Source organism: Oncorhynchus nerka, linkage group LG15 (assembly GCF_034236695.1).
Source record: "Oncorhynchus nerka isolate Pitt River linkage group LG15, Oner_Uvic_2.0, whole genome shotgun sequence".
NCBI classification, from domain to species: domain Eukaryota; kingdom Metazoa; phylum Chordata; class Actinopteri; order Salmoniformes; family Salmonidae; genus Oncorhynchus; species Oncorhynchus nerka.
Genome location: NC_088410.1, coordinates 37,690,133 through 37,715,975, shown reverse-complemented (window position 1 = coordinate 37,715,975; position 25,843 = coordinate 37,690,133). Strand labels below are relative to the sequence as shown.

Sequence of the window (25,843 nt, the reverse complement as noted above, 5' to 3'; positions counted from 1 at the left end):
CCTTCCCGAAGGCCTTCCCGGGTTCATACTCCTGCAATATGAATCACTCACTTTCCATGTCACAAAGTTAGTTTAAAACGCAGTAACAACCCGTTGGAATATTAAAATGAGACATGCGTAACATCTCCACTACTGATTCAGTTCTGTCGCTCGTGGAAACTAATCCAGTGTGCTTCTACGATGTCGCTAATCCAATGCGCTGTTTGACGAGTGCAAATCTACTGAATGTACTTTGTATGCTCATTTATTTTGCATCATTTAAACATAGATACCCAACCGCAATATATGTATAGAACATGAACTACCACCGTGTTAGTAGTAACCTTACTACCAATGTAACAATCTATTTTTTATTTTCTTAACTGACTTGCCTAGATAAAAGGTAAGAACAAATTCATATTTACAATGACGGCCTACCCCAGCCAAACCCTAACCCGGACGAGCCTGGGCCAACTGCGCGCCGCCCTATGGGAGTAGAATGCGTTGATCTCTTCATATATCCATCACTGACACATTCTACTCAGCAGTAATCAAAACCAGGATCACACGATTCTTAAATACTATTTCTTTATTAGGTTGAACTGAGAGTTGACTATGGCTTCATTTCCACTGGAGTGATTGGGTGTGACGTTTTGAACAGTGTGCCAGTTCCTATTAGCGACTCCATAAGCTCCATGGCTCAGAGGGAATGCCCCCCCCCCCCCACACAAGAGAAATGTCTCCATCTCACCCCCTGTGTGTTCTGTCCAGGCCAGTGTGATGGTAGATGCAGTCTAATCAAGGCTGAAGCTTATTAGCCCATTAGATTGGGCTGGAGACATTAGCAGAGGAAAGAGAGGCAGAGTTCACAAGGAAATAACAGGGGAATGGGTTGATAGTTATTCGGTAATGTTTTCTGAGTGTGGGTGTTCAGTGAATGTAAGAGCGAGAGACTCTTGATGTTGAATGTATGCATAGAGCAGTTGAATATGTGAAGCCTGATAACAACACATACTTTCAAATATGTATAAAGCTGAATGTGGACACGTTGAGATATATATATATTTTTTTTTAAATTCAAATTGCATAAAATCCCAATTTTAAGTTCATGAACCATATGACTCAAATGAAAACTTAGAAGACAGCAATTGCAGTATTTGTGTTAGTTTTAAGTGAATAAAGTGTATGTTTGAGACTAACTGCAGCTTGTCATCAGAATTGTGGATGCACAATGTAGAAAATGTCAAACAATGTGCTAATAATTGTCTCCCTCAAGGCCATGCAGCAAAGAGTGTGCATCAATCCATACAGAATTAGATTGGCTCAAAAGGATGGAAGCGGCTGACGCCTCAAACCACAGCTCAACTGATACAGACAACTTGACATTTCAATTCAAATCCAGAGGAATTTTTCAATTCCTGTCAATAACAGGTGAACATTGTGCTGACTGCAAACATGTTTCCGAAATGTCTACCCATGTCATTGTCCTTTACTTATTTCAACCTTCACAACAACAAGACTGTGGTTCCATAATAAGGCGCTGTTCAGATGGCAAGTCGCGATTGGAAACAAGAGAAATTAGAAATGGTTTCCTGGGAACCAATCAAGAGAGAGAAATGAGAAATGGTCTGGGACGCAATGCTTCCTGGGAAGCAATCAATTGAGAGAAATGGTCTGGGAGCAATGCTTCCTGGGGACCAATCAAAATATTCTTAGACATGCAAGCAGGCGGACTTAAGAATTACGACCCTCTATGACGATGATCAATAAAATCCCCATATGTTCTATGTTGGTGTGAAAATGACATGCCTTTGCAGTGTTGTATCCTCCCTATGGCTTGGCTTGGACCCCGTCTCTTCCCAGTACCAGTTGGGAGGGCACACTTCTTGCGTCACGAATGGCGCCCTATTCACTACATAGTGGCCACTGGTCAAAAGTAGTGCACTATATAGGGAAGAGGGTGCCATTTGTGACTCACCCACTCAACATGGACCAGCCAAGCCCGCTGCCTTGGCAACCATAGTGCACATATCACAGATGCAGAGATATCAAGTTCCAGGATCATGTCCAAATGGATAACGCCGCATGGGAAGAAAAAACACCCCAGGCCTTTAAAAACAAAGTACCAAAAAATGATGCAAATTCAATTTATATTTAAGGTTCAAAGAAGGAAATTACTGCAAAGCACAGCCTGTCACAGTCATTTAATGTGAAAAGAAAATGAAAGAAGCCCTAAAACTGTTTTTCCGATGAAATATATCCTTCCTCTGAGAGCCGGGAGTTCTTCAACAATAAAGCAGACTGAAAAAAACATAATCAACCACACAATGAGAATAACTCCCACTGAGTTGAATCAATGCTGTTTGCACAGTCTCAACACCATGCATGTAGGCCTATAACACATAATAGAAGGATCTTTGACACGTGCTTTATACTCTTCGCTGCATATTATTTTGACATGGCTGTCTGTGGCTGCTTAACATCATTTCCAGCTAAAATAATCTGCGTAGCAGACATAATAATAAGAACAGCCACTTACCAATGCATTACACTGTACCATATCATCCCCACTAAAATGGGATTCGAGGATTAAAAATAATCAATTTGACTCTCCCTGTTCCTATTCTAGATAAATCTGTGTTTTCTTCCATTAGATTATGACATTATCAAAACAAAAATCCAGGCAATTAAAGTCAAGATTACATTGTCATTTTGGGTCTGGCACATTTATCTGCACTCCATCATCTACCTAATAGACCTGTAATGCATTCAGACAGTAATACCCCCACTAATCCCTGTGTTAATGTCCAAGGGCCAGGCTGCACCTCCTAGGGATTACATAACTAATTTCTCCATGTTAAAAGCATCCTGATCCTCCTAGTTGCAAAGTGGGCTAACAGTCTAACACATTTTTAGCACTCGGATCCATGTTGCATGCGATGCTGCCAGATCTATGACTGATTAGATGGGTGCACTCATCTAACTTGCATCATTTCATACTGATGGAGACTAGAGAGTGACATTATCAAATGACTGGTTATACTTAGTCAGCACCCTAATTGTTCTTGACCATGTGACCTGGCCAGGACAAAAATACAACTCTGGGCCCTAGTTATACAAACATAAGCAACTCTTTGCAATCTGATCAGGGCAAGAAGTGGAGCTAAATCGGAGACGGTAAAATAAATCAAAAGGGGAAGCCAACCACAGTCGATGCAATTGTCTGTGGCATTTACCCCTTAAACAGTGTTTTGAGAACGGCATAGGAGCATTTGTTCAACAAATGTATGGCAGGAAACATTTGTTAGGCCGTTATGATTGAAGAAGTGTAAAAGCAAGCTCATGTTATATTATAAAAAAAAAGGTTAAAGGTATAGGCGAAACAGAGAGAACAATACAAAAAGAGAGAAAAATGAACTAGACTAGAGTTTGCTAACAAATGTAAATTAAGAGACAACAACGTTCCTCCCCAAAGCCCCTCCCTGTCACACAGAGCAGAGCGCTAGCTGGTAATTAACGGAGCTTGGGGAAGCAGCTCAGATTCGCGCCTGGTTTTTGCCAACGCTAATACTTGGGAATGTCACAGAGCAGGCTCCAGTGCAGTGCTAAGCTAGGAAAGGCAAGTCAAGGCTATGCTACTGTACGCTATGCTAGCTAATGCTACTGTAGGCAACACTATGATACTGTAGGCTACACTATGCTATAGTCAACTAGATAGCACCGTCACTCCACCTCAGCTTCAATGTCAGCTAACGTAAACTCACCCCATTCCGTACAAATGTGCTTAACCGCGACATTCAAACGAGGCTACAAAGAAAACTAAATGGGACTGTAGCGACTGTGTTGACTTCAAAATCGGGGGTGTGAACTAGGTTTCTATTCAAGCGTTGATCGACATGGTAATGGATCTATAGTACTGACCCTCCGTTACATCGTGACGTGTCATGTCGTAACGTACAGCACGCATAAAGCAACTATTTCTGTCTTACAATCTCTCTCCACCAGGTGTAGCACTTCTCTCATCGTTTAAAAACAAGAAATGGACAGTGATGGGGAAACCTCGTCATGTTTTGTCATCATCATTGCATGCGATCATCATTCTCAAAGCAGCTGTTTACTTCTAAGATCACTTTAGCACCACCCTAAAAAAAGATATTCAAATTCGACACAAACCTTCAAATAGGTATGTAATGATACATTATATAAACTCTTTATAGTGTTTTATTTACATTTTATGGACGATAAGGTGATAAGTTGGACAGATCGAGTGAAAAAAGCAATTTTCCCACACAACATCTCTCCTTCTCACCATCACGCATTAGTTTCGCTTCCCCACCCGCCATTTTTAAAAAGACCTGACGGGGTTCATTGCCTGCTTGAATTATGCAGAAACGGGCAGTGTTTAGGTCATGTAATTGATTTTGTTGGAAAGGGGAGAAATTGTGCTTTACAATGGGATTGACATTACAGTTGATCTGGAAGTATTACGTTTTTGGGCTCTAAAATAAGGGCAATTGTACGGACCTAGGCGATGTACGAGTTTACGTTACAGCCTGTGGTAGAGCGAGGCTCTGACTAATATGTACTTTTCAGGTTAAACATGTTAACTTAATTGGCTGGCAGCTTGTTGTTGTTTAGGCTCACAGGCCAAAGTTTCAGATAACATGGAAATGGCATCGCTGTGACTTCTGGAAGCGGGGGAAGCATAATTGGTTTCAATCTTCTCTTCTCTGCTTGTTCGCTGAATATAGTCAACACAACGCATTACCATCACAAACAGATTGCTAATAAATGCCCTTGTAGGTTATTTCCACATCTCCATATGCCCCATTTTCATTTAAATTAATTTAATTCCTGATGCCATTTCCCCATATTGGGATCGCACTGCCAGGAAATAAGCTAAATTACAGTTCATAACTAGGTAGGTTGTGTGGTAAAAGGCTGAGGAAGCGAGCAACCTAGTCCAGTTGCTGTTACAGCTGCCCTCTTTACCTGCTAATACAGCGGTCATAGCTGCCCTCTTTAGCTGCTAATACAGCGGTCATAGCTGCCCTCTTTAGCTGCTAATACAGCGGTCATAGCTGCCCTCTTTAGCTGCTAATACAGCGGTCATAGCTGCCCTCTTTAGCTGCTAATACAGCGGTCATAGCTGCCCTCTTTAGCTGATAATACAGCGGTCATAGCTGCCCTCTTTAGCTGATAATACAGCGGTCATAGCTGCCCTCTTTAGCTGCTAATACAGCGGTCATAGCTGCCCTCTTTAGCTGCTAATACAGCGGTCATAGCTGCCCTCTTTAGCTGATAATACAGCGGTCATAGCTGCCCTCTTTAGCTGATAATACAGCGGTCATAGCTGCCCTCTTTAGCTGATAATACAGCGGTCATAGCTGCCCTCTTTAGCTGATAATACAGCGGTCATAGCTGCCCTCTTTAGCTGATAATACAGCGGTCATAGCTGCCCTCTTTAGCTGATAATACAGCGGTCATAGCTGCCCTCTTTAGCTGATAATACAGCGGTCATAGCTGCCCTCTTTAGCTGATAATACAGCGGTCATAGCTGCCCTCTTTAGCTCCTAATACAGCGGTCATAGCGGCCCTCTTTAGCTCTTAATACAGCAGTCATAGCTGCCCTCTTTAGCTCTTAATACAGTAGTCATAGTGATCCTCTTTAGTCCCTACAGTGGTTACAACTAACCTCTGTCTTAAAAAAAAAGGTACACCATGCTCCTGTTTTTAGAGCTAAATCCTCTATACATTCCAGCCAGATGTGCAATTCTTTCATCTCCGAACAAGCCGTACATCTAAATCTGTCAAATGGAGCTAGAGTAATACGTTTGTGGACATTCACAATGTGCTGTCGTACATTTGGACACACAGGCTTAAAAAGAAACATTTCAGTTTTAGGAAAATATGGAAAAGGTGAAGCGAATGAACACATCAATAGAGAGGATTTCAATATTAATCCTCAACTGGTCCCTACTTGATGCAGCATACAGTCTTCATTTGACATTTGAGTTTAAAAATCGGGGGCAATTAAGGGGAATTACATAAAATAAGGTATCTTGGCCAACATGAGCTCATAAAAACCCCTTTTCACCTTCTTTCAGTTTCACTTAAAATGTTCTCTCCCTGCAACAAAAGCGCCCAGAGTGCTTTCCGATATTTCACAAACTAAGTATTTCTCCTTTTTACCCTCTCCCAGAAGCTTAGCCTAACACAGCTACACCATCGTCGACTATGCCATTGTTCCACTCCCAAAAGGTTCTTAGGACCACTTGAGAACACTACATACCACTCCAGATACATGAACCCGAGATGAGAGCAGTTCCTGGATCAGCTCAATAGAGGACCATTACTGAAAAGGTCAGTGGAAGTGACAACAGTGAGGCACACGCAGCGCTACGATTGACTGATACTGATGATTTGAGCTTAGGCCTCTGGTGAAACAGAACATTTACAACTGAGACCATGTCTAATGTCTTACCTTCTGATTATAATGTGGAAGACTGTGAATGATCAGTTATTTAGGCCGACATATTTGACCAATTAAATGACATGTTACTACAGGCCTGAGTTCAATTTAGATCTGTGTTCAAGGGTAACCTGGCTCAATATGGATTCCCCCTCTCAAAAGAAAAAAAAAAAGGACCATACATCTGAGCGTACTCAAACGCACCATATGAAAGAAGAAAAAGCATCAGAGTATACCTAGCATTATACCAAGCAATATTGAGCTTAACTGGCTCAATCTGTTCTAATTTTAATCTCAAAATGGTACGCACCCTATATCAGTCCACGGAATCCAAACAGTCTAATCAGTGTAATTGTAACTGCTGAATGGCACTCAACATCTGGGAAAATATCCACGTTGGGCAGCAGGTGAGCGAATGCAGAGAATATGGGGAGGAGGTTTGTGGAACCATACTTTGGCAAATGTATTCTCTTCACATTGGCCGGCACCATGAACAAAGGGAATCGGGAGCTCCCTCCCTCTGCACAAAATAAAGCACTTGCACAGCCGGTGTACTGCACAACGGTGACAAGACGACAGGGACACAATAAAGAGTAAACCAGACAGACACTATTACGAACTATAGACGCACACGATGTAAGCACAAGCTGACAAAAAAATGGACTACTGTCATAGACACTTCTATTCATTATTAATGACATTTTTGCTTTGTGATGATTTTCACTATTTATCAAGGCCACTTATAAATGATGTTTAGGCTACGGATGTTTTCATCCTTTGACCGCGCGTCTTGCTGACCGCGCGTCTTGGTGGTTGGGCTATTTCTTTTATCAGTATTAAAAGAAGCCGTTACCATGTTCCAACACATATGGTTTCGGTTGTAACAAAAAGACACTCCACAAACAAAATTTAATGAACACTTAAATTTTGGTGGTTTTTGTTTTGACATATAGCCTACAGTAACAAACTAATGAAAATGCTATTGTGTTATTTGAAATAAAATGTTGTATTCTAATAATGAAATTTATTGATTACTCTGTTAGAATGTTGCAGTCAGAACGGCTGCTCATTAGCTTGAAGGCAGGTCCCCTCGAGGCCCAGCTGTTCTGGTGTTAAAGTTCCCCAGCCATCATAGCTCTGCACCAACACAGGGTATTTTTACCTCTCCAATTTCCTCCTTTACGTGCCATGACAGCTTTATGAAGTGGATGGCTAGAATCCTATTAAAACAAGCTATGCTTTAACAAGGGCCCGTATTCACAAAGCTTCGCAGAGTAAGTTGGCCTAGGATCAGGTCCCCCCTCTTAAATCGTTATGATTTAAAAAGTTAAAACTGATCCAAGATCAGCACTCCTACTCTGAGACGCTTTGTATAGATCCACTAGAAAACATTATAGAAGAGCGTCGTTAGAAGCTAAGTCCTGAGAGAGCCTGGTTAAGACTTACTGGGTCTGGGAATGACAGGGATAAATGATCATTGACATAGCATGGGAGCTCCAGAATGCTCTAGAAAATGGAAGTTGTTGCTCAGTTCATGTAGGTGGAGGGTCAACGGTAAATGGTGTAAGGGAAATCCAGCTGCCGCCAAGTGCCCTGCGCGCAGAAGTGGGACATTTTGTGCGTGTCACTTCATGTTTTCATAGAGAGTCAGATTGAGTAGATGGATTTACTCGTGGCATTGATTAGGGTTGCAAAATACCTGGAACTTTCAATAAATTCCCAGTTTTTCCATAAATCCTGCTATGAGGAGCCCGGATTTCCTGCTTATTCCTTCCTGATTTCGAGAATCCTCCAACCAGGATTTCGGGAAAACCACGTAATTTATTGAAAGTTCCAAAAATGTTGCAATCCTAGTATTGATCATGAGTAGAGTGCTAAACCCTTATAATCCCAAAAGGGATTCTTCTTCATTGATGAAGTCCACGTAGTATAAAAAACATTTGATTCACTTTATTTACAGTAAAAGCTGCTGTTAGAGCAGGCAGCTGAATAGCAGCATGATATGCTCTAAGCCAACTATTCTACACTTCAATAATGTACTTAAAAGCTACAATATGTAACATTTGGGGCGACCCAACCAAATTCGCATAGAAATGTGTATTATAGACCTGTCATTCTCATTGAAAGCAAAACTAAGAAGCAGTAGATCTGTTCCATGTAATCTATTTCTATGCTTCATGTTCTTAAGTTTAGTTTTGGTCTTTTACGTTCGGTTTTGTACACCAGCTTTAAACAGCTAAAAATACCGTATTTTTGATTACGTTAAAGATATTTCACTGCGGTACAGATGGTACAATGGGTGTCTGCACAATGACTGCTTGTTTTGTCACAGACTAAAATTAGGCTAACTATTTCAATTTTAGCAACCAGGAAATGGAGGAGCGATTCTGCATAATGCATCTTTAAAGCAAGCCAGTTTTATCTACAAAACGTCACAACATTCAGACCAAGTCAGAGCTAAGTGAGGTAAGGTCATATTATGTGAATTATGGTTCAAGTGATAGTTGCAAATACAGTAGCTATAGCACCCATTAGTACTTTCTATAGAACGCCTATGGATCTAGAGGATAAGAGGTGTTGACATTGGCAGGTTACAATGAAGTGTCCGTCTCCCTAGTTACCACAAGTGGAGTGTGTCTGTTCCATTTACCCTAGAGTAATTTTGCTCCGCAAACAACATTAATTTAATACAAGCACAGACCATGTAAACATAAGAGTCAAATTGGATGACACCTTCAATGTTCAATCTCTTTGTCTGGCACAACACAATACTGGTGAGCGAGAAGCAAAATAGCCATTGAAAAGACAGAAAGCATCTTGGTAGCTCGCAGTTCAAAACAACTTAATATAATAGTTAAAGATGCACTCCGCAGAAATCGCTACACCATTTCCTGGTTGCTAAAAGTCTAGTAGTTGGCCCATTTCAGTTTGTGTGACAAAAAGAGCAAGTATAGTGTAGAGAATCATTGTACCATCTAAAATGCTGTGAAATATATTATTCATAACCCAATATATTGTATTTTCAGCTGCTTGAAGCTGGTGTACAAAACTTAAAAGTAAAATAAGTAAAAATTAAACTTAAGAATGGGAAGCATAGAAATAGCACACATAGAAGATATCTACTGCTTCTTAGACTTGCTTTCAATGAGAATGACAGATGTCTCACATTTCTATGTGAATTTTGTCAGGTCACCCCCCCCCAAAATACGCTGCAACTTTAAAAAGTACAATTCAATAAATATTTGATTACAGATTCTTAATCTGTCTATATTTTAGCACGAGAACCTGTGGATTATCGTGAATAGGTCTGTTCTTAGACATGACGTGATACGGAACAGTAATGGCAAATCAGGACACATGACATAGTCAACACTCCCATTCATCCTGTATGCTTATGATTCCTCTCCCACTGGCGTTAGCTGTGTGTTGTCAACCTGGTTCTGTTATGATCAGCCTGCCAAGTCATAACCGTATGACAGAAGCTCTAAAGTCCCCCCACCAACATAGTCCAGACCTAGCAGCCTCTTTCCTTTGGGATGTGAGCTGTACTGTCCAGATACATCTTCTCAATGGACAAGGCAACAAGATCAAAGGACCTGGCTCCAAGGATTAGTGTGGGAAAGCTTCCGGCACTTTGCTAGTGGAAAAACAGTCCAGCAAAGGGAGCTTTTCATCTGATGTATGACGTCATCTGGTGTATGATGCCAGCGGTAACATTGTCAATATTATTCTTAGAGTAGGAGTATTGAGAGTACAAAGCATACTGTGGAGTAGACACTGGTGACAGTCCTGAGGGCCTTGTCTGTATTCTCCTCCAGTCTCTCTTTTGTCACTTTACTCGTCCTTTTTCCATCACTCGCTCTCTGAGAAGAAAAGTACGTGAACAAGGACAACTGTTTTATTTGATTTCAGGCTGACAACCAAGAGAAAAGTGATTGAACAACAACAAATATTCTGCCTTTTTCCGGAAAGGGTTGCAATCAAAGCTCTGGCTCTCTTCTTGGTTTGATTGCTAGCCTAGTCACTTCAAAGCACCATACTGAGCAACTGGTTTGGATCAATCATGTATCAACAGGGGGTTATTATCTCATGCCATACAGGTGTCAGTGGATGCAATTCCAACCATGCTGGAATTCTCTGGCGAAAAAGATTTGAATGAATGTGCAGAGTAGAGGTCGACCGACTATGATTTTTCAATGCCGATACCAATTATTGGAGGACCAAAAATAAGCTGATACTGATTCAAATCGACACACACACACACGCGCAGTTGAAGTCAGAAGTTTACATTTACTTAGGTTGTAGTCATTAAAACTAGTTTTTTAACCACTCCACATATTTCTTGTAAACAAACTATAGTTTTGGCAAGTCAGTTAGGACATCTACTTTGTGCATGACACAAGTCATTTTTCCAACAATTGTTTACAGAAAGATTATTTCACTGTATCACAATTCCAGTGGGTCAGAAGATTACATACACTAAGTTGACTGTGCCTTTAAACAGCTTGGAAAATTCCAGAAAATTATGTCATGGCTTTAGAAGCTTCTGATAGGCTAATTGACATAATTTTAGTCAATTGGAGGTGTACCTGTGGATGTATTTCAAGGCCTACCTTCAAACTCTGTGCCTCTTTGCTTGACATCATGGGAAAATCAAAACAAATCAACTAAAACATCAGAAAAAAAATTGTAGACCTCCACAGGTCTGATTCATCCTTGGGAGCAATTTCCAAACGCCTGAAGGTACCACGTTCATCTGTACAACCAATAGTACGCAAGTATAAACACCATGGGACCACGCAGCCATTATATCGCTCAGGAAGGAGACGCGTTTGATCACCTAGAGATGAACGTACTTTGAAAAAAAGTGCAAATCAATCCCAGAACAGCAAAGGACCATGTGAAGATGCTGGAGGAAACAGGTACAAAAGTATCTATATCCACAGTAAAACGAGTCCTATAATCGACATAACCTGAAAGACTGCTCAGCAAGGAAGAAGCCACTGCTCCAAAACTTCCAGACTAAGATTTGCAACTGCACATGGGGACAAAGATCGTACTTTTTGGAGAAATGTCCTCTGGTCTGATGAAACAAAATAGAACTGTTTGGCCATAATAACCATCGCTATATTGGAGGAAAAAGGGGGAGGCTTGCAAAATAGCTGGGAGGGAAAATTATGTGGATATATTGAAGCAACATCTTAAGACATTAGTCAGGAAGTGAAAGCTTGGTCACAAATGGATTTTCCAAATGGACAATGAATACTTCCAAAGTTGTGGTAAAATGGCTTAAGGACAACAAAGTCAAGGTATTGGAGTGGCCATCACAAAGCCCTGACCTCATCCTATAGAAAATGTGTGGGCAGAACTGAAAAAGCATGTGCGGGCAAGGAGGCCTACAAACCTGACTCAGTTACATCAGTTCTGTCAGGAGGAATGGGCCAAAATTCATCCAACTTATTGTGGGAAGCTACCCAAAACGTTTGACCCAAGTTAAACAATTTAAAGGCAATGCTACCAAGTACTAATTGAGTGTATATGTAAACTTCTGACCCACTGGGAATGTGATGAAAGAAATAAAAGCAGAAATAAATCACGCTACTATTATTTTGACTTTTCACATTTTTAAAAATAGAATGGCAATCCTAATTGACCTAAGACAGGGAATTTTTACTAGGATTAAATGTCAGGAATTGTGAAAACTGAGTTTAAATGTATTTGGCTTAAGTGTATGTAAACTTCTGACATCAACTGTAGGCATGCATGCATATATATATATATATATATATATATTTGTAATAATGACATACAGTACATACATACAGTACATCCATTATTTATGAATAAAATTAATTTAGTCTCATAAATAATGAAACATGTTCAATTTGCTTTAAATAATGCAAAAACACAGTGTTGGAGAAGAAAGTAAAAGTGCAGTATGCGCCATGTAAAAAGCTAACGTTTAAGTTCCTTGCTCAGAACATATGAAAGCTGGTGGTTCCTTTTACCATGAGACTTCAATATTCCCAGAAGTTTTAGGTTGTAGTTATGACGCATCGACTATTTCTCTCTATACCATTTGTATTTCATATACCTTTGACTATTGGATGTTCTTATAGGCACTTTAGTATTGCCAGCCTAATCTTGGCAGTTGATAGGCTTGAAGTCATAAACAGCGTTGTGCTACAAGCATTGCTAAGAGCTGCTGTTTGAGTGAATGATTACGAGCCTGCTGCTGCCTACCACCGCTCAGTCAGACTCAGACAGTCAGTCTATAAAACATCAAATCATAGACTTAATTATAATAAACACGAGCCTTTGGTCATTAATATGGTCAAATCCGGAAACTATAATTTCGAAAACAAAACGTTTATTCTTTCAGTGAAATACATTACATTACATTTACGTCATTTAGCAGACGCTCTTATCCAGAGCGACTTACAAATACGGAACCGTTCCGCATTTTATCGAACGGGTGGCAACCCTAAGTCTAAATATTGCTGTTACATTGCACAACCTTCAATGCTATGTCATAATTCTGGCAAATTAATTACAGTCTTAGTTGGGAAGAAATGGTCTTCACACAGTTCGCAACGAGCCAGATGGCCCAAACTGCTGCATATACCCTGACTCTGCTTGCACTGAACGCAAGAGAAGTGACACAATTTCCCTAGTTAATATCGCCTGCTAACATGAATTTATTTTATCTAAATATGCAGGTTTAAAAAACAACACTTTTGTTAAATCATTAACCGTTTGGTGAAGTTGAAGTACAGTAGGCTGTGATTTAATGATAAATTAACAGGCACCACATTGATTATATGCAACGCAGGACAAGCTAGTTAACCTAGTATCATCAACCATGTGGAGTTAACTAGTGATTATGTGAAGATGGATTGTTTTTTATTAGATAAGTTTAATGCTAGCTAGCAACTTACCTTGGCTCCTTGCAGCCACAAGGTCCTTTTGATGTTGCACCACGCAGTCTCCTCGTGGATTGCAATGTAATCGGCGTCCAAAAAGGCCAATCACCGATTGTTATGAAAACTTGAAATCGGCCATGCCGATTAATCGGTCGTCCTCTGGCACAGAGTCAGATAATTAAGCGCTCAGTCCTGAAAGCATATCCCTCTGAAATAGTCTCTCCATCAACACATCTGGCCATGTTTGGTATGCAAAACGGCTACAATTCCCTGCCTCTCGAATATTAACATACCCTGTTCACATATCAAAAAGCATTTCCCCTAGTGAATAAATCATTCAATAGGAACGGATGGGTTTCATTTCGATGCGGTACAGCTACATTGTCGAAAACAGAGGTTTTAAGGGAAATCCAAAATGGCTGTTTGTCTTGTAAAGTCATTTCTGCTCAGTGTGGGTAGCTGGGTATCGCTCCAACTCTCTGGGGATCTCCCATCACAGCATGGTGCTGCCTGTCTGGTTTAGCTTAAAAGGCACACAGCGGTAGTACTGACATATTTGGGCTATTTTGAAGGGATCTCTGCCAAGCAGGCTTTCCCCATGTCTACATGGCCACAAAGACAGACATAGCAGCTTTGTTGGATCTAAAGCCATAATCTAACCACACAGCCCTGGAAATGGCCTGGATTAACCAGTGGCGATGGCAAGTCATTTACAAAGTAGAGACAATCCATGACACATGGATCCTGGCTATTTTTAAAATTTTTAATTTTACCTTTATTTAACCAGGCAAGTCAGTTAAGAACACATTCTTATTTTCAATGACGGCCTGGGAACAGTGGGTTAACTGCCTGTTCAGGGGCAGAACGACAGATTTGTACCTTGTCAGCTCGGGGGTTTGAACTTGCAACCTTCCGGTTACTAGTCCAACGCTCTAACCACTAGGCTACCCTGCCGCCCCGGCCAAATTTCCCCGGCTTGGCTGTAGCCTGGCTCTGAGCCCATTCGAGTATGCTGATAGCCTATTTGATTTGACTTTAGTATGTACAAAATAAATGACGTCGCTGCCTTGATTTCAAACCGAGGTATTATGTTATTAGAATGCCCATATAGGTCTACAGCATTTTAATTATGCACGGCATTAAAGTGAGTTGTGGCGAATTGACGATTAGATACAGTCCATATACAGCATTTTAGTACCTGGCACCAAAGTAAGTCGTGGTTGAAGGTTTTGATATAGGCCTAGATATCTAGCGGTGGTACTGTAGTAGCTCTCAGGATGACGGATGTAATGGAGGTTCACTCTGTTCCTGCTGCTCAGCCCTAGGGGCCAGAGGTGCTGTTGCATCTGTGTGCATACATGGGCTGGAAAGGAGGGATTGTCTAGGTTCTATGTGGCCTACGATGGATGGAGAATCCAGAGGCTGTACCAATGGAAGGTTCAGGGGGTTAAGTGGTTTTACTCCCAGGACCAGCGTCCCTTTAATCTGCCCGGTTCCCCCTGCCATCAGAATGGATTGGAGGACTAACCCCATAAACAGACACACAGAAGCTCTACTAGAAAGCCCTCTCTGTATTCTCTTTCACTATTGTGATGAGCAGCAGCTAAAATCTGAATCATCAGCTTGGGTATAATTCAAGGTCATGACCTTAGCTTTCAGAGTAATAAGAACGAGCCTGGCGCTAACCGAGGGCTTTATTGATAATTTCCCTTAGGATGCTGTGGAATGGAGAGAATGCGGAGTGAGAGAGAGGGGAAGAAGTGGTGGCTACATCTGCTCTACCAAAGGCAGAGTGCACTGTAGCGGCCAAGCTCTCTGGCACTCAGCACCAGGGGAGGAGAGCCCTTTTATTAAAGCCCCAATCCACAGCCTCCGAGGCGATGGGCTGGCTCCACCACAGGGCAGTGTGTTTGGCATTCCAAAGTGCCAGCATAAGTCACATAACCCTGGTTGGTTGACACAGTTGGCCTCTGCCTGTCGACTGGTGTCAGCAGTGGGTCTGTTCATGGCAAATTCTCCCTCTAACCCTGCCTTCACTGACTGGTACCAACACTGTCCATTAAAAGGGGATTTCAGGTGCACTTTGTGATAAAGCCATCACACATCCCCAAAGGAGAGATGGTATTCATTACACAGTATATAAGGCCTTGTAAACCCAGGGGAAATATGGCGGGGAAAGAGTATATGGAATACTACAGATCATTTACAGTGAAGACAGCACCATGGAGAAATAATGCAACCGTAACCCATTGAGGGTTGATGGTGCCATAAAAATGTAGCAGACGGACTTCACATAATTGGAGTGACGCCAATGATTATGCAGCGAGTCAGAGCATAGCAGCACACAGTCTGGCAGTCACTCGTCTTGGTCAAAACATTTCTAAACTATATATATATTAACAAAGTGTCAGTGACAAAAAATAAATAAATAGCTATACCTTGCAGAAGTACAGTCAGAATACAGGTACAGGCTAAATTAAGCATAGAGAGAGAGTGCTAGATACAACAGGACCAACTAGTCAAATGAAGAGTGCTGTAGTCCCACATAAACTACCTACCTACCTATACTATTAAAGGTTTTTGGATACTAAGGAACAGACCCAGATTATGCCTAGTACTGGACTAAATAGCATTTTCAGTGGAGAATCTCCATTGAGAATCTTTTGAATCCAGAACTAGACCTAATCTGCCTCGCTGAAACTAGTCGTTACAGCAATATAAGGTGAGACAAGCTTAAAAATGTACTGCTGAGAACCAATTCCAAAACAGGGGAAGGCAGATGGGAGTCCTCGGAACCTATGGGCGATGGGAGGACTAGAAAACACACCTGGTTGGACTGCGGGGGAAAGTAAGTAGAGGTTAACCGATTAATCGGCAGTGCCGATTATTGAGGGCTGATTTCAAGTTTTCATAACAAGTAGGTAAATCTGCCTTTTTGGACGCCGATTACATTGCAATCCACGAGGAGACTGCGTGGCAGGCTGACCACCTGTTACATGAGTGCAGCATCAAAAGGACCTTGTGGCTGCAAGGAGCCAAGTTAAGTTGCTAGCTAGCATTAAACTTATCTTGTAAAAAACAATCAATCAATCTTCACATAATCACTAACTACACATGGTGGATGATAATACTAGGTTAACTAGCTTGTCCTGCGTTGCATATAATCAAAGCGGTGCCTGTGAATTTACCATCGAATCACAGCCTACTTCAACCAGACAGGTGATGATTTAACAAAAGCACATTTGCGAAAAAAAGCACAATCGTTGCACAAATGTACCTAACCATAAACATCAATGCCTTCCTTAAATTCAATAAACAGAAGTACATATTTTTTAAACCTGCATATTTAGTTAAAAGAAATTCATGTTAGCAGGCAATATTAACTAGGGAAATTGTGTCACTTCTCTTGCGTTCAGTGCAAGCAGAGACTGGGTATATGCAGCAGTTTGGGCCGCCTGGCTCGTTGCGAACTGTGTGAAAATGATTTATTCCTAACAAAGACCATAATTCATTTGCCAGAATTGTACATAATAATGACATAACATTGAAGGCTGTGCAATGTAACAGCAATATTTAGCCTTAGGGTTGCCACCCGTTCGATAAAATGGGTAACGGTTCCGTATTTCACTGAAAGAATAAATGTTTTGTTTTCGAAATGATAGGTAATTTAATATGGTCAAATCCAGAAACTAAGGCTCCTATTTCTGTGCGTTTATTATAATTAAGTCTATGATTTCATATTTTATAGAGCACTCTGACTGAGCGGTGGTAGGCAGCAGCAGGCTCGTAATCATTAATTCAAACAGCACTTTACTGCGTTTGCCAGCAGCTCTTAGCAATGCTTGAAGCACAGCGCTGTTTATGACCTCAAGCCTATCAACTCACGAGATTAGGCTGGCTATACTAAAGTGCCTATAAGAACATCCAATAGTCAAAGGTATATGAAATACAAATGGTATAGAGAGAAATAGTCGATGCGTCATAATAACTACAACCTAAAACTTCTTAACTGGGAATATTGAAGTCTCATGTTAAAAGGAACCATCAGCTTTCTCATGTTCTGAGCAAGGAATTTAAATGTTAGCTTTTTACATGGCGCATATTGCACTTTTACTTTCTTCTCCAACACTGTGTTTTTGCATTATTTAAACCAAATTGAACATGTTTCATTATTTATGAGACTACATTGATTTTATTAATGTATTATATTAAAATAAAAGTGTTCATTGAGTATTGTTGTAATTGTCATGATTACAAATAAAACACATATATATATATATTAATCGATCTTGGCTTTTTTTTGGTCCTCCAATAAATCGGTATCGGCGGTGAAAAATCATAAAATCGGTCGAACTCTAAAAGTAAGGACACAGGGTAGAGTTGACCTTTCCGTCCTCTGTCAACACAGGATGTGCACAAGGATTCCCTTAGCACTGTCTAAACAAGCCCGGAGCATGAGATGAGAGCGGGTTGAGAGGCCACTGTTCGTCAATGGGACAGGAGGGAGGTTCCAGGGAAGGGGAGCGAGTGTGTTATCACGTCTCCTCTGGGTCAATGTTTGGTTTGAATATGGTTAAGCAGGTCTGCAAACACAATGAAAGTGAACAGAGACACACAGGCTTGGTTTGTCTGTGGTGCACTGGTTATTGGTTGTATTAAGAGTCATTTTTGAATAGAGAGAACAGGACTTAGAAACCTTTGTTGTATGTAAATATTTGTATAAATTTGTTCAGGTATTATATTGGACTGATCTAACTCAATTTGACTGTTTAAGTTCAAACAAGAGAGAAATAGACTCCATTTTGTGGCGCCATCACTATTACACTGTCCATCCACATCTCTCATTCATGTACACTACATGTCCATAGTCATAGAAGCATTGCTCTGCTCCTACCCCTCCCTTGGGAGATTGGTCTCTGCTCCTCTCACATGAAGAAACCTATTATTCCTCCACTCTCACCAGCACCACAGACCATTGGAAAGCGTTGAGCAAAAATCCACTACCACCTTTCAAAGAAGACCCATTAAACCCTTCAAACCATCAATGGCCTTCCATGAAGACACTATTCCCTGGGCTCCATTTCTCCATCCATACTCCAACCATACTGGAAGAGAAGGTAGTCGTCTGAGGTAGTTCGTTTTGAAGCCAATGGTTTTGTGGTTGGTTTATCATGGTTTCAGGAGACTGTGTAAGATCTAAAAGCAGACTTCTCCATGGTCATTAATATTTTAGAATCAATTGATATACACTTAGGTAGAGTATATGATGGGCTTAAATGTTAAATTGGGCCAATAACCATCAATAGAATGCTTACGCTAACTCCTCCATTCAATATTAGTGGTAATACCCACATTCTTACCATTTGGATGAAAGACTGCTATCGTGTTTTAATGGTACAGTTTATAGAGGCTGGGTGTGGAGCCATGCACAAGTTGACAATGTGGCAACAGCAATTCCTATGTAATTGGGATATGAATACAAACGCCTGCAGGTTAACTTGCGGAATTGGATTCCACAGAAACAAGATTGTCTGAGGGTAACAATTGGCACAAATGCCATCTCACATGGTGACTACTTGCACTTGGGTAAACATGAGGGCTTGTTCATCCTTACTTTGGTCCTATTTTCTCAACCTTAGAAATGGAGTGGGCGAGTAACATGGGAATGACAACAGAATAGCTCAACTGTGACCGTGAGGTGTCAGTTTACAAACCAAGGAAAAGGACTTGTTGAGTGTTAGCTAGTGGATATGATTTCTCTGTTGGCTAAGGCTTCTGACAAGCTCTATGTACTGTCTGGGGATTCCCATAACGAAGTGATGGGGAGAGATCTTGAACTCTTAAATCATCAATGTTGCTTTAGTTGGTCTGAATAGACTAGATATGAAATAATCCATGGGGGATTGGTAGCTAATGGTTTTAGAATGGAGACGAATATGACGCAAGCTCATTTTAATGTCTCGCATGCAATTGTTGGAAACAAGTATGTCGAGTTCACATTTGATCACCAACAAATTAATTAATTCCAGACAGTTTCAAATTCCAGAAAATCAAATGTAACTTCAAATTTCAGGCCGGCACAGAAAGCCCAATAGGATAGTAGTATCATGTCTGTACTCAACAGAAGCCTCCCTGCTCGTTGACTTGAGCCTCCCCATTTCCAAGGAGTCTGTTAATAATTGATGAGAGGACAGGTATTTTTAAGTGGGACCTTCAGCTGTTGAATAGCGGGGATGTTACCTCCTCGCCTTCATCTTGATACGGTGGCCATTATTTATTTAGCAGTAGACCCAGGAACAGATTTATAACAGGGGGGAATGCTGTGTTTTCCAGAATGGCTGTAAAACCACTGCTACCAGCTCTCTGAGTAAGTATATGGAATGGATACAGAGATCAGTCCCTACAGCCTACTAGGGGAGAAGAGCAGCTAGCACCGACACAGTGTTGCTGAGATCTCTAATGCATATCTATAGTATGCTCTGAATGCAGGGATTTGGTGTAGGTCTTTAATAGTGCACTGTGATTTCTACATGACCAATAGAGACTAACAGTCACGAGCGATGCTGCGATGGTGACAGAACCCAGAGGGAGAGGACAAGACAGAGACAAAAGGGGCTTCACCGATGGTGCTTTGGCATACAGCTAAAAACATGTCACCGCAGCACCTAGCCCTGACTCGATAACGAGCAGGCTTTACCATCAAATATTCGAGCACCGGCAAACACTCTGAGCAAAGTGCATCGCACCTCCAAGACACACATACAAATGGAGGAGTGTCTTTATCGATCGCAGTTCCTAAGACCTGGAAGACAGGCTCCACACACACAGATGCATTATCTATGTATTTGTCTATGTACAACACACACCCGTACGTATGGGTACATACAACTTACGATACACACATGCATGCAGGAACCTGGACACACACACTCTTTCGCTCTCTCTCACACTCACTCCACAACAATAAAATAAGTCATATTCCAGACAGGGGGCTTCTGAACCCCCAAGAGATCAAAAAGCCTTCTCTGGTGAGTGTTTATCCTCGTAATCCAGCAAATGGATGTATTTTCCTGCCATTTAACATCAGCTCTCAGAAGACATCCTTTCAGAACGGATCACATTCAACCAACGGCTCAGTGATCGCAGGTTAACATCATCCTGGCTGGCTGAAGCAACAGCACTTACCATGAGGCAGGGACTCTCAGCACTGGCTGGCAAGATCACCACTTTCCACATTACACTACCATTCATGTTCAACAGAGGATGGCATATATCCGAGGGGGACACCACTTAAGCGCAAATCAACATACTTGACTGGCATTCAACCGCTATTGCTAATGAAGTGTTTGCTCCTTAGAAAACTTCCCGCTTTGCTCACATTCTTAATCTTCTAGAGAAAGGACGAGAGTGGGTTTTTCCTCAGGTATTACGCCAGTTCATTGGAAGTGCAGCCATGCAGGCGATGCTTTCAAAGAATAGGAAAAAGTATGATTCCAACAAAATCTACTTCAATCAGTGTAGATTAAGGGGAGGAGACAGGTAAATATGATTTTTAAGCATTGAGACAATTGAGACATGGATTGTGTATGTGCACCATTCAGAGGGTGAATGAGCAAGACAAAATATTTAAGTGCCTTTGAACAGAGTATGGTAGTAGATGCACGGCGCACGGGTTTGCGTGTGTCAAGAACTGCAATGATGCTGGGGTTTTCACACTCAACAATTTCCCATGTGTATCAAGAATGGTCCACCACCCAAAGGACATCCAGCCAACTTGACACAACTGTGGGAAGCATTGGAGTCAACATGGGCCAGCATCTCCTTGCAATACTTGACACCTTGAAGGGTCCATGCCACGATGAATTGAGGCTGTTCTGAGGGCAAAGGGGGGGGTTATCCTCAATATTAGTAAGGTGTTCCTAATGTTTTGTACACTCAGTGTATGTACAGTATATATAGCCTATATACAGCTTAGAAACCTTTTATAAATCCTGGTAACTGGTACCTCGATAAAACATTTTCTTGAGACAAAAGTTAGTCTTTTCTCAGCACGAGCACAGCCTACATTCTTCAAGTTTGAGTAATGCCCTGATGGGAATCGGTAAACAAGAAGTTTGAGAGTATTGATAGCACATGGAAGAGACACAGACCCAGTCTGACTAAGGAGACTTGGCAAATTACAGGCGAATGCCATTAACCCCTCTGACCTAGCCTGGTTGAAGCACAAGCAGATTCCACTGCCAGGCTACAGTACACTATTCTAAGTCCCAAAGGGCACCCTATTCCCTATGTAGTGCACTACTTTTGACAGGGGCCCATGGGGCTTTGGTTTTGTAGAGAAAATCTCATATTTCTATTTCCTTTACAAGGCCTATTTGAACTCTGGCATCCATGAGATTGCCATGTGTGATTTGATTTCACGTCAGTCCAGTTAGTCAGCTGAGAATAATGCATGCGCATTCATTTCTCCATTTAATGTTTAGCAAGTAGTCCCCAAAACATCTAGGTCCGTCTTTCCAAGAGCTGAGGAGAGCATTGTAAATGTTCTCTCTTTGATATCATAAATAACCATAAATCCTGCATAAATCCAATTAAGATGATTTAAGTCTCAAAGTGCATTTGAAGAAACTCCTGAGACTCAAACAAAAATGCCCGGAGAGTAATGACAGTTCAAAGTCTCTACGTTGCGAGTCATTGGCTTTTTAAAAATGTATAAATAACTCGTTTTTCTTCTTTCTTTTTTTTTAAAGAACTGCTTCAAACGACCTGAAATGGTAATGAGATTGGGAAGGAAACAGAAAACAGTCAACATCAATCCATGCCATTTCTTTGAGTGATTAGACCTTCTGAGTGCTGTCACAGATACTTTAACCATTATTTTCTGTTATTTACGACTTCATATTCCAGTGTGTGTGTGTGTAAGGAAGACATCATACTCAAACAGCACAGACAAATGTAGGCCTACTGGTATATCTCAAACTCTTTGAAAGGTAAGTAACTCCAAGAAAAATGGCAACATTCTATAGTCAATGCAGGTGCAAATTTGAAAGTTGTGAAAATTCTGTGTAACTTCCGCCACAGGTTTACTGTGAACACTAAGGCTGTACCTGCTTTAATGTACTGTTTTAACACTGTGGCTATGTGATCATAATGTAGGCCCACCAGAGTGGTCTACCATCAAAAACAATGGAGAAAAACATATCCCATCACATAATATGGAAATAGCTGTTCTACCATTAAGCCTACAGTAGCAGTCAATTTTCTGGTGTTCAATTAAGGTGTACTTTTGAAGGAAAATGTTTATCCACTTGTCCGTCAGACAAGGAGGTGACTGGAAGTGTGTTGTTTTCTGATGCAAGAAACCATTTTACAAAACAAAATGCATTATTATTCCCATACCATTATTACAGGGAATCAGACAAATTATGCTACGCTCTGCCTATTGGCTACTTCGCTTATTCAAGACCATCTCAAATTACAACACTGCCCCTTTAAGAAAAAAAGACTGTGCTGCAGTCTGATGGGAGCTGCCTGTTCCTTGCAGCTTAGAGGGAACGGGAACATTGCCTACCTGTAGCTCTCAAACTCTTTGAAAGGTGAGTAACTCCAATACGAATTTCAACATTCTTTAGTCAATGCAAGTCAAATGGACTGGTCCTCTTGAATTAATGCAGTACAAAAAAAACACACAAATGAGTATACACTGCATGGAGGAATGGAGCTGAGTGAATGGACGTCAATCAATTTCATTTTTACCTTGGCACTGGAATCCTTGCTTTCCAAATCCCCTGTGAAAACAGAGGAAAGTGAGGAATGAAATAACAAATAGCATTCAACTGACAGACACACAAACAAACACGTTTACCATATCAAACAGAGACAGCAGTAGTCTCCCAGACTTGGAAGTCTGTCTCAATTAAGGGCTTATTCGGTGGGAAATGTTGAATATTAAGCTCAAAATTGAGGCAAGACATCTAGAATACTAGCTCATTGAAATGCGGTGTGGATGAATAGGAAAGGGGGAGCACCTTTCATATCTTGCAAGAGGGGACATGGGGAAGCAAGAAGCCTGAGGGGTGTCGACTGCCCTTTAATATTGTTATTTTTTCAGGTGGCTATATTTTGCAAAGCAAACCTCGAGTAAAGGTACTGTAGGATAGGCTGCAGTCAGAAGAGAAAAACAAGTAGCCTAAACTGTTAAGATGTTTCCCAAGAATCATTACACATTACTTAGGAGTATTTTAGAGGCCATAGGTCGTAACTGTAAAATTATGTTCACTCACTCAAGATGACATCTCTCTCTGTAGCGATCAATACATGGTCAAAGGAAACACAACCCCTTGAAGAGGAAGGTTGGTCAACATGGGTGCGTCTTCAACCACCCAACATCCCGAATAGTTACCACTTGTTACTTGTTTCGGGTTTAGAGCCTACATTTCGTTGGCAGGAAGTTATTATTTCAATATTTATCAAAAACACGAGGACTAGGATAAACAACTTTTATAATTTGTAACAAACATTAAAGTAGGCGCGCTGTCAGTTACAATGTATAGTGAGTGCATCTAGCCCACTGTAGGCAGAAGGGATTCATTTTCTTTGGGCTTGCATTTCGAGGCACATTATAGTCAAATGTTGGTTTTAAGATGTCCAGCTTTGCCGTGGAAGACCAAACATTCCAGTAAGGAAATTATAAGTAACGGTGCAGCACAGTTAGCTATGTAGGGAAAGTGACAAGAGAATAGCTGGTTGAGAAGAGAGCGGAGTTCTCCAAAATGTTCAACAGGCAGAGGCCATCTGGAGAGGAAAAGCGCTTACCAGATAAAGTCGGTGCAGTGACTACAAAAAGTTGGCTGCTTGAAGAACCTTGCAGTGAATTTGTGGTCTTTCACTTCATGGACGTTCTTCTGCCTCAAAGCTCCTTTACGAGCGAACCCTTTCGCGAAGTCCCCGGTCCCCTCGTTGAATTGCGTGACATCAGCCATAGTCAAAAAGCAACGTTATTCCTCTCTATCCAATGTATATGCCTATTCAATCCAATGTATTTCCACGCGTACTGTCTTTTGCCACTGAGCAGGAGAGGCGGTCAGACTGTAACTGGACACACTGTTCTATCTATGGGCTTTCCCTTGCTGTCGCTACAACTACTTTTACTGACAGCTCCACACTGAGCGCTTTGCTTCCTTCTTTCACTTGAGCTGACGTCACTACAATGAATCGCCTGGTGGGAGGGCAACTGTCTGTTGGAATTTGGAAGATTGGAGCGTCACCCAGTGGTGTAAAAGATACTGGCAAATGTTTGGGTTAAAACAATTTACTTGAAGAGAAACTACATATCAGTCATGTCATAGTCAGTGCTTGACTTGGCTAAAATGTATTTATTATGGAGTTCCTGCACCTAAATTCAAACAAAACCAGCGGCCAAAATGAGTACCGGCACCTAAGTCAAGCACTGATCATAGGCATCACATTTTTATCCAATGTGTTATGTATGGCTTATTAGGGACAGTTCGACATTTACTGTGGGGGGAGGGTCATATTTTCACATGACCCTCCCCTAATGTTTACAATCACAAATGACAATAACAGTACTGCCCTACAAAGACAACACCGTATCTATGTTTTTTTTTTTTACTGCAAAATCTCACTTCAGTCTTTTTCTGTCTAGACAGACAACAATTTCTGATATATTCTGATCAACTGGCTTGTTCTTCTGTCAGGAAACTAAATACCACATTGACGCGCCCTGATTTGTTTCACCTGTCCTTGTGCTTGTCTCCACCCCCTTCCAGGTGTCACCCATCTTCCCCACTTTTCCCCTGAGTATTTATACCTGTGGTTTCTTTCTGTCTGTTTGTGTCAGTTTGTCTTGTTTGTTATAGTCAACCAGTGGTTTCGCAGCTCTTGGTTTGCACAAGTATCTCGTTTTTGACCTTTGCCTGTCCTGACTCTGCCTACCTGACCACTCTGCCTCTGCCTACCTGACCACTCTGCCTCTGCATACCTGACCACTCTGCCTCTGCCTACCTGACCACTCTGACTCTGCCTACCTGATCACTCTGCCTCTGCCTACCTGATCACTCTGCCTCTGCCTACCTGACCACTCTGCCTCTGCCTACCTGACCACTCTGCCTCTGCCTACCTGACCACTCTGCCTCTGCCTACCTGATTACTCTGCCTCTACCTACCTGATCACTCTGCCTCTGCCTACCTGATCACTCTGCCTCCGCCTACCTGATCACTCTGCCTCCGCCTACCTGACCACTCTGACTCTGCCTACCTGATCACTCTGCCTGTCTGCCATCCTGTACCTTTGCCACTACTCTGGATTATCGTCCCCTGCCTGCCTTGACCTGTTGTTTGCCTGCCTTGACCTGTTGTTGCTATAAACATTGTTACTTCAACACAGTCTGCACTTGAGTCTTACCTGATACCACATTAATTAGATAATACCTGGCCATTACAAAATATC

The 25,843-nt window shown here is 41.4% G+C and overlaps 1 protein-coding gene across 2 annotated transcripts in view; it reads right to left on the bottom strand.

Annotated features, from left to right (window-relative positions):
- Window positions 1-24,556, bottom strand: part of LOC115103831 (protein kinase C alpha type) — a 219,362-nt gene extending 194,806 nt beyond the window's left edge. For both annotated transcript variants that reach the window (XM_029624803.2, XM_029624804.2), the window contains exons 1-2: window positions 24,190-24,556; window positions 23,131-23,162 (exon numbers count right to left, since the gene is read on the bottom strand). In XM_029624803.2, coding sequence (XP_029480663.1) covers window positions 23,131-23,162; window positions 24,190-24,356 — 199 coding nt within the window. In that variant the 5' untranslated portion in view covers window positions 24,357-24,556. The remainder of the gene's footprint in view (window positions 1-23,130; window positions 23,163-24,189) is intronic.
- Between the last annotated feature and the right edge of the window lie 1,287 nt (window positions 24,557-25,843).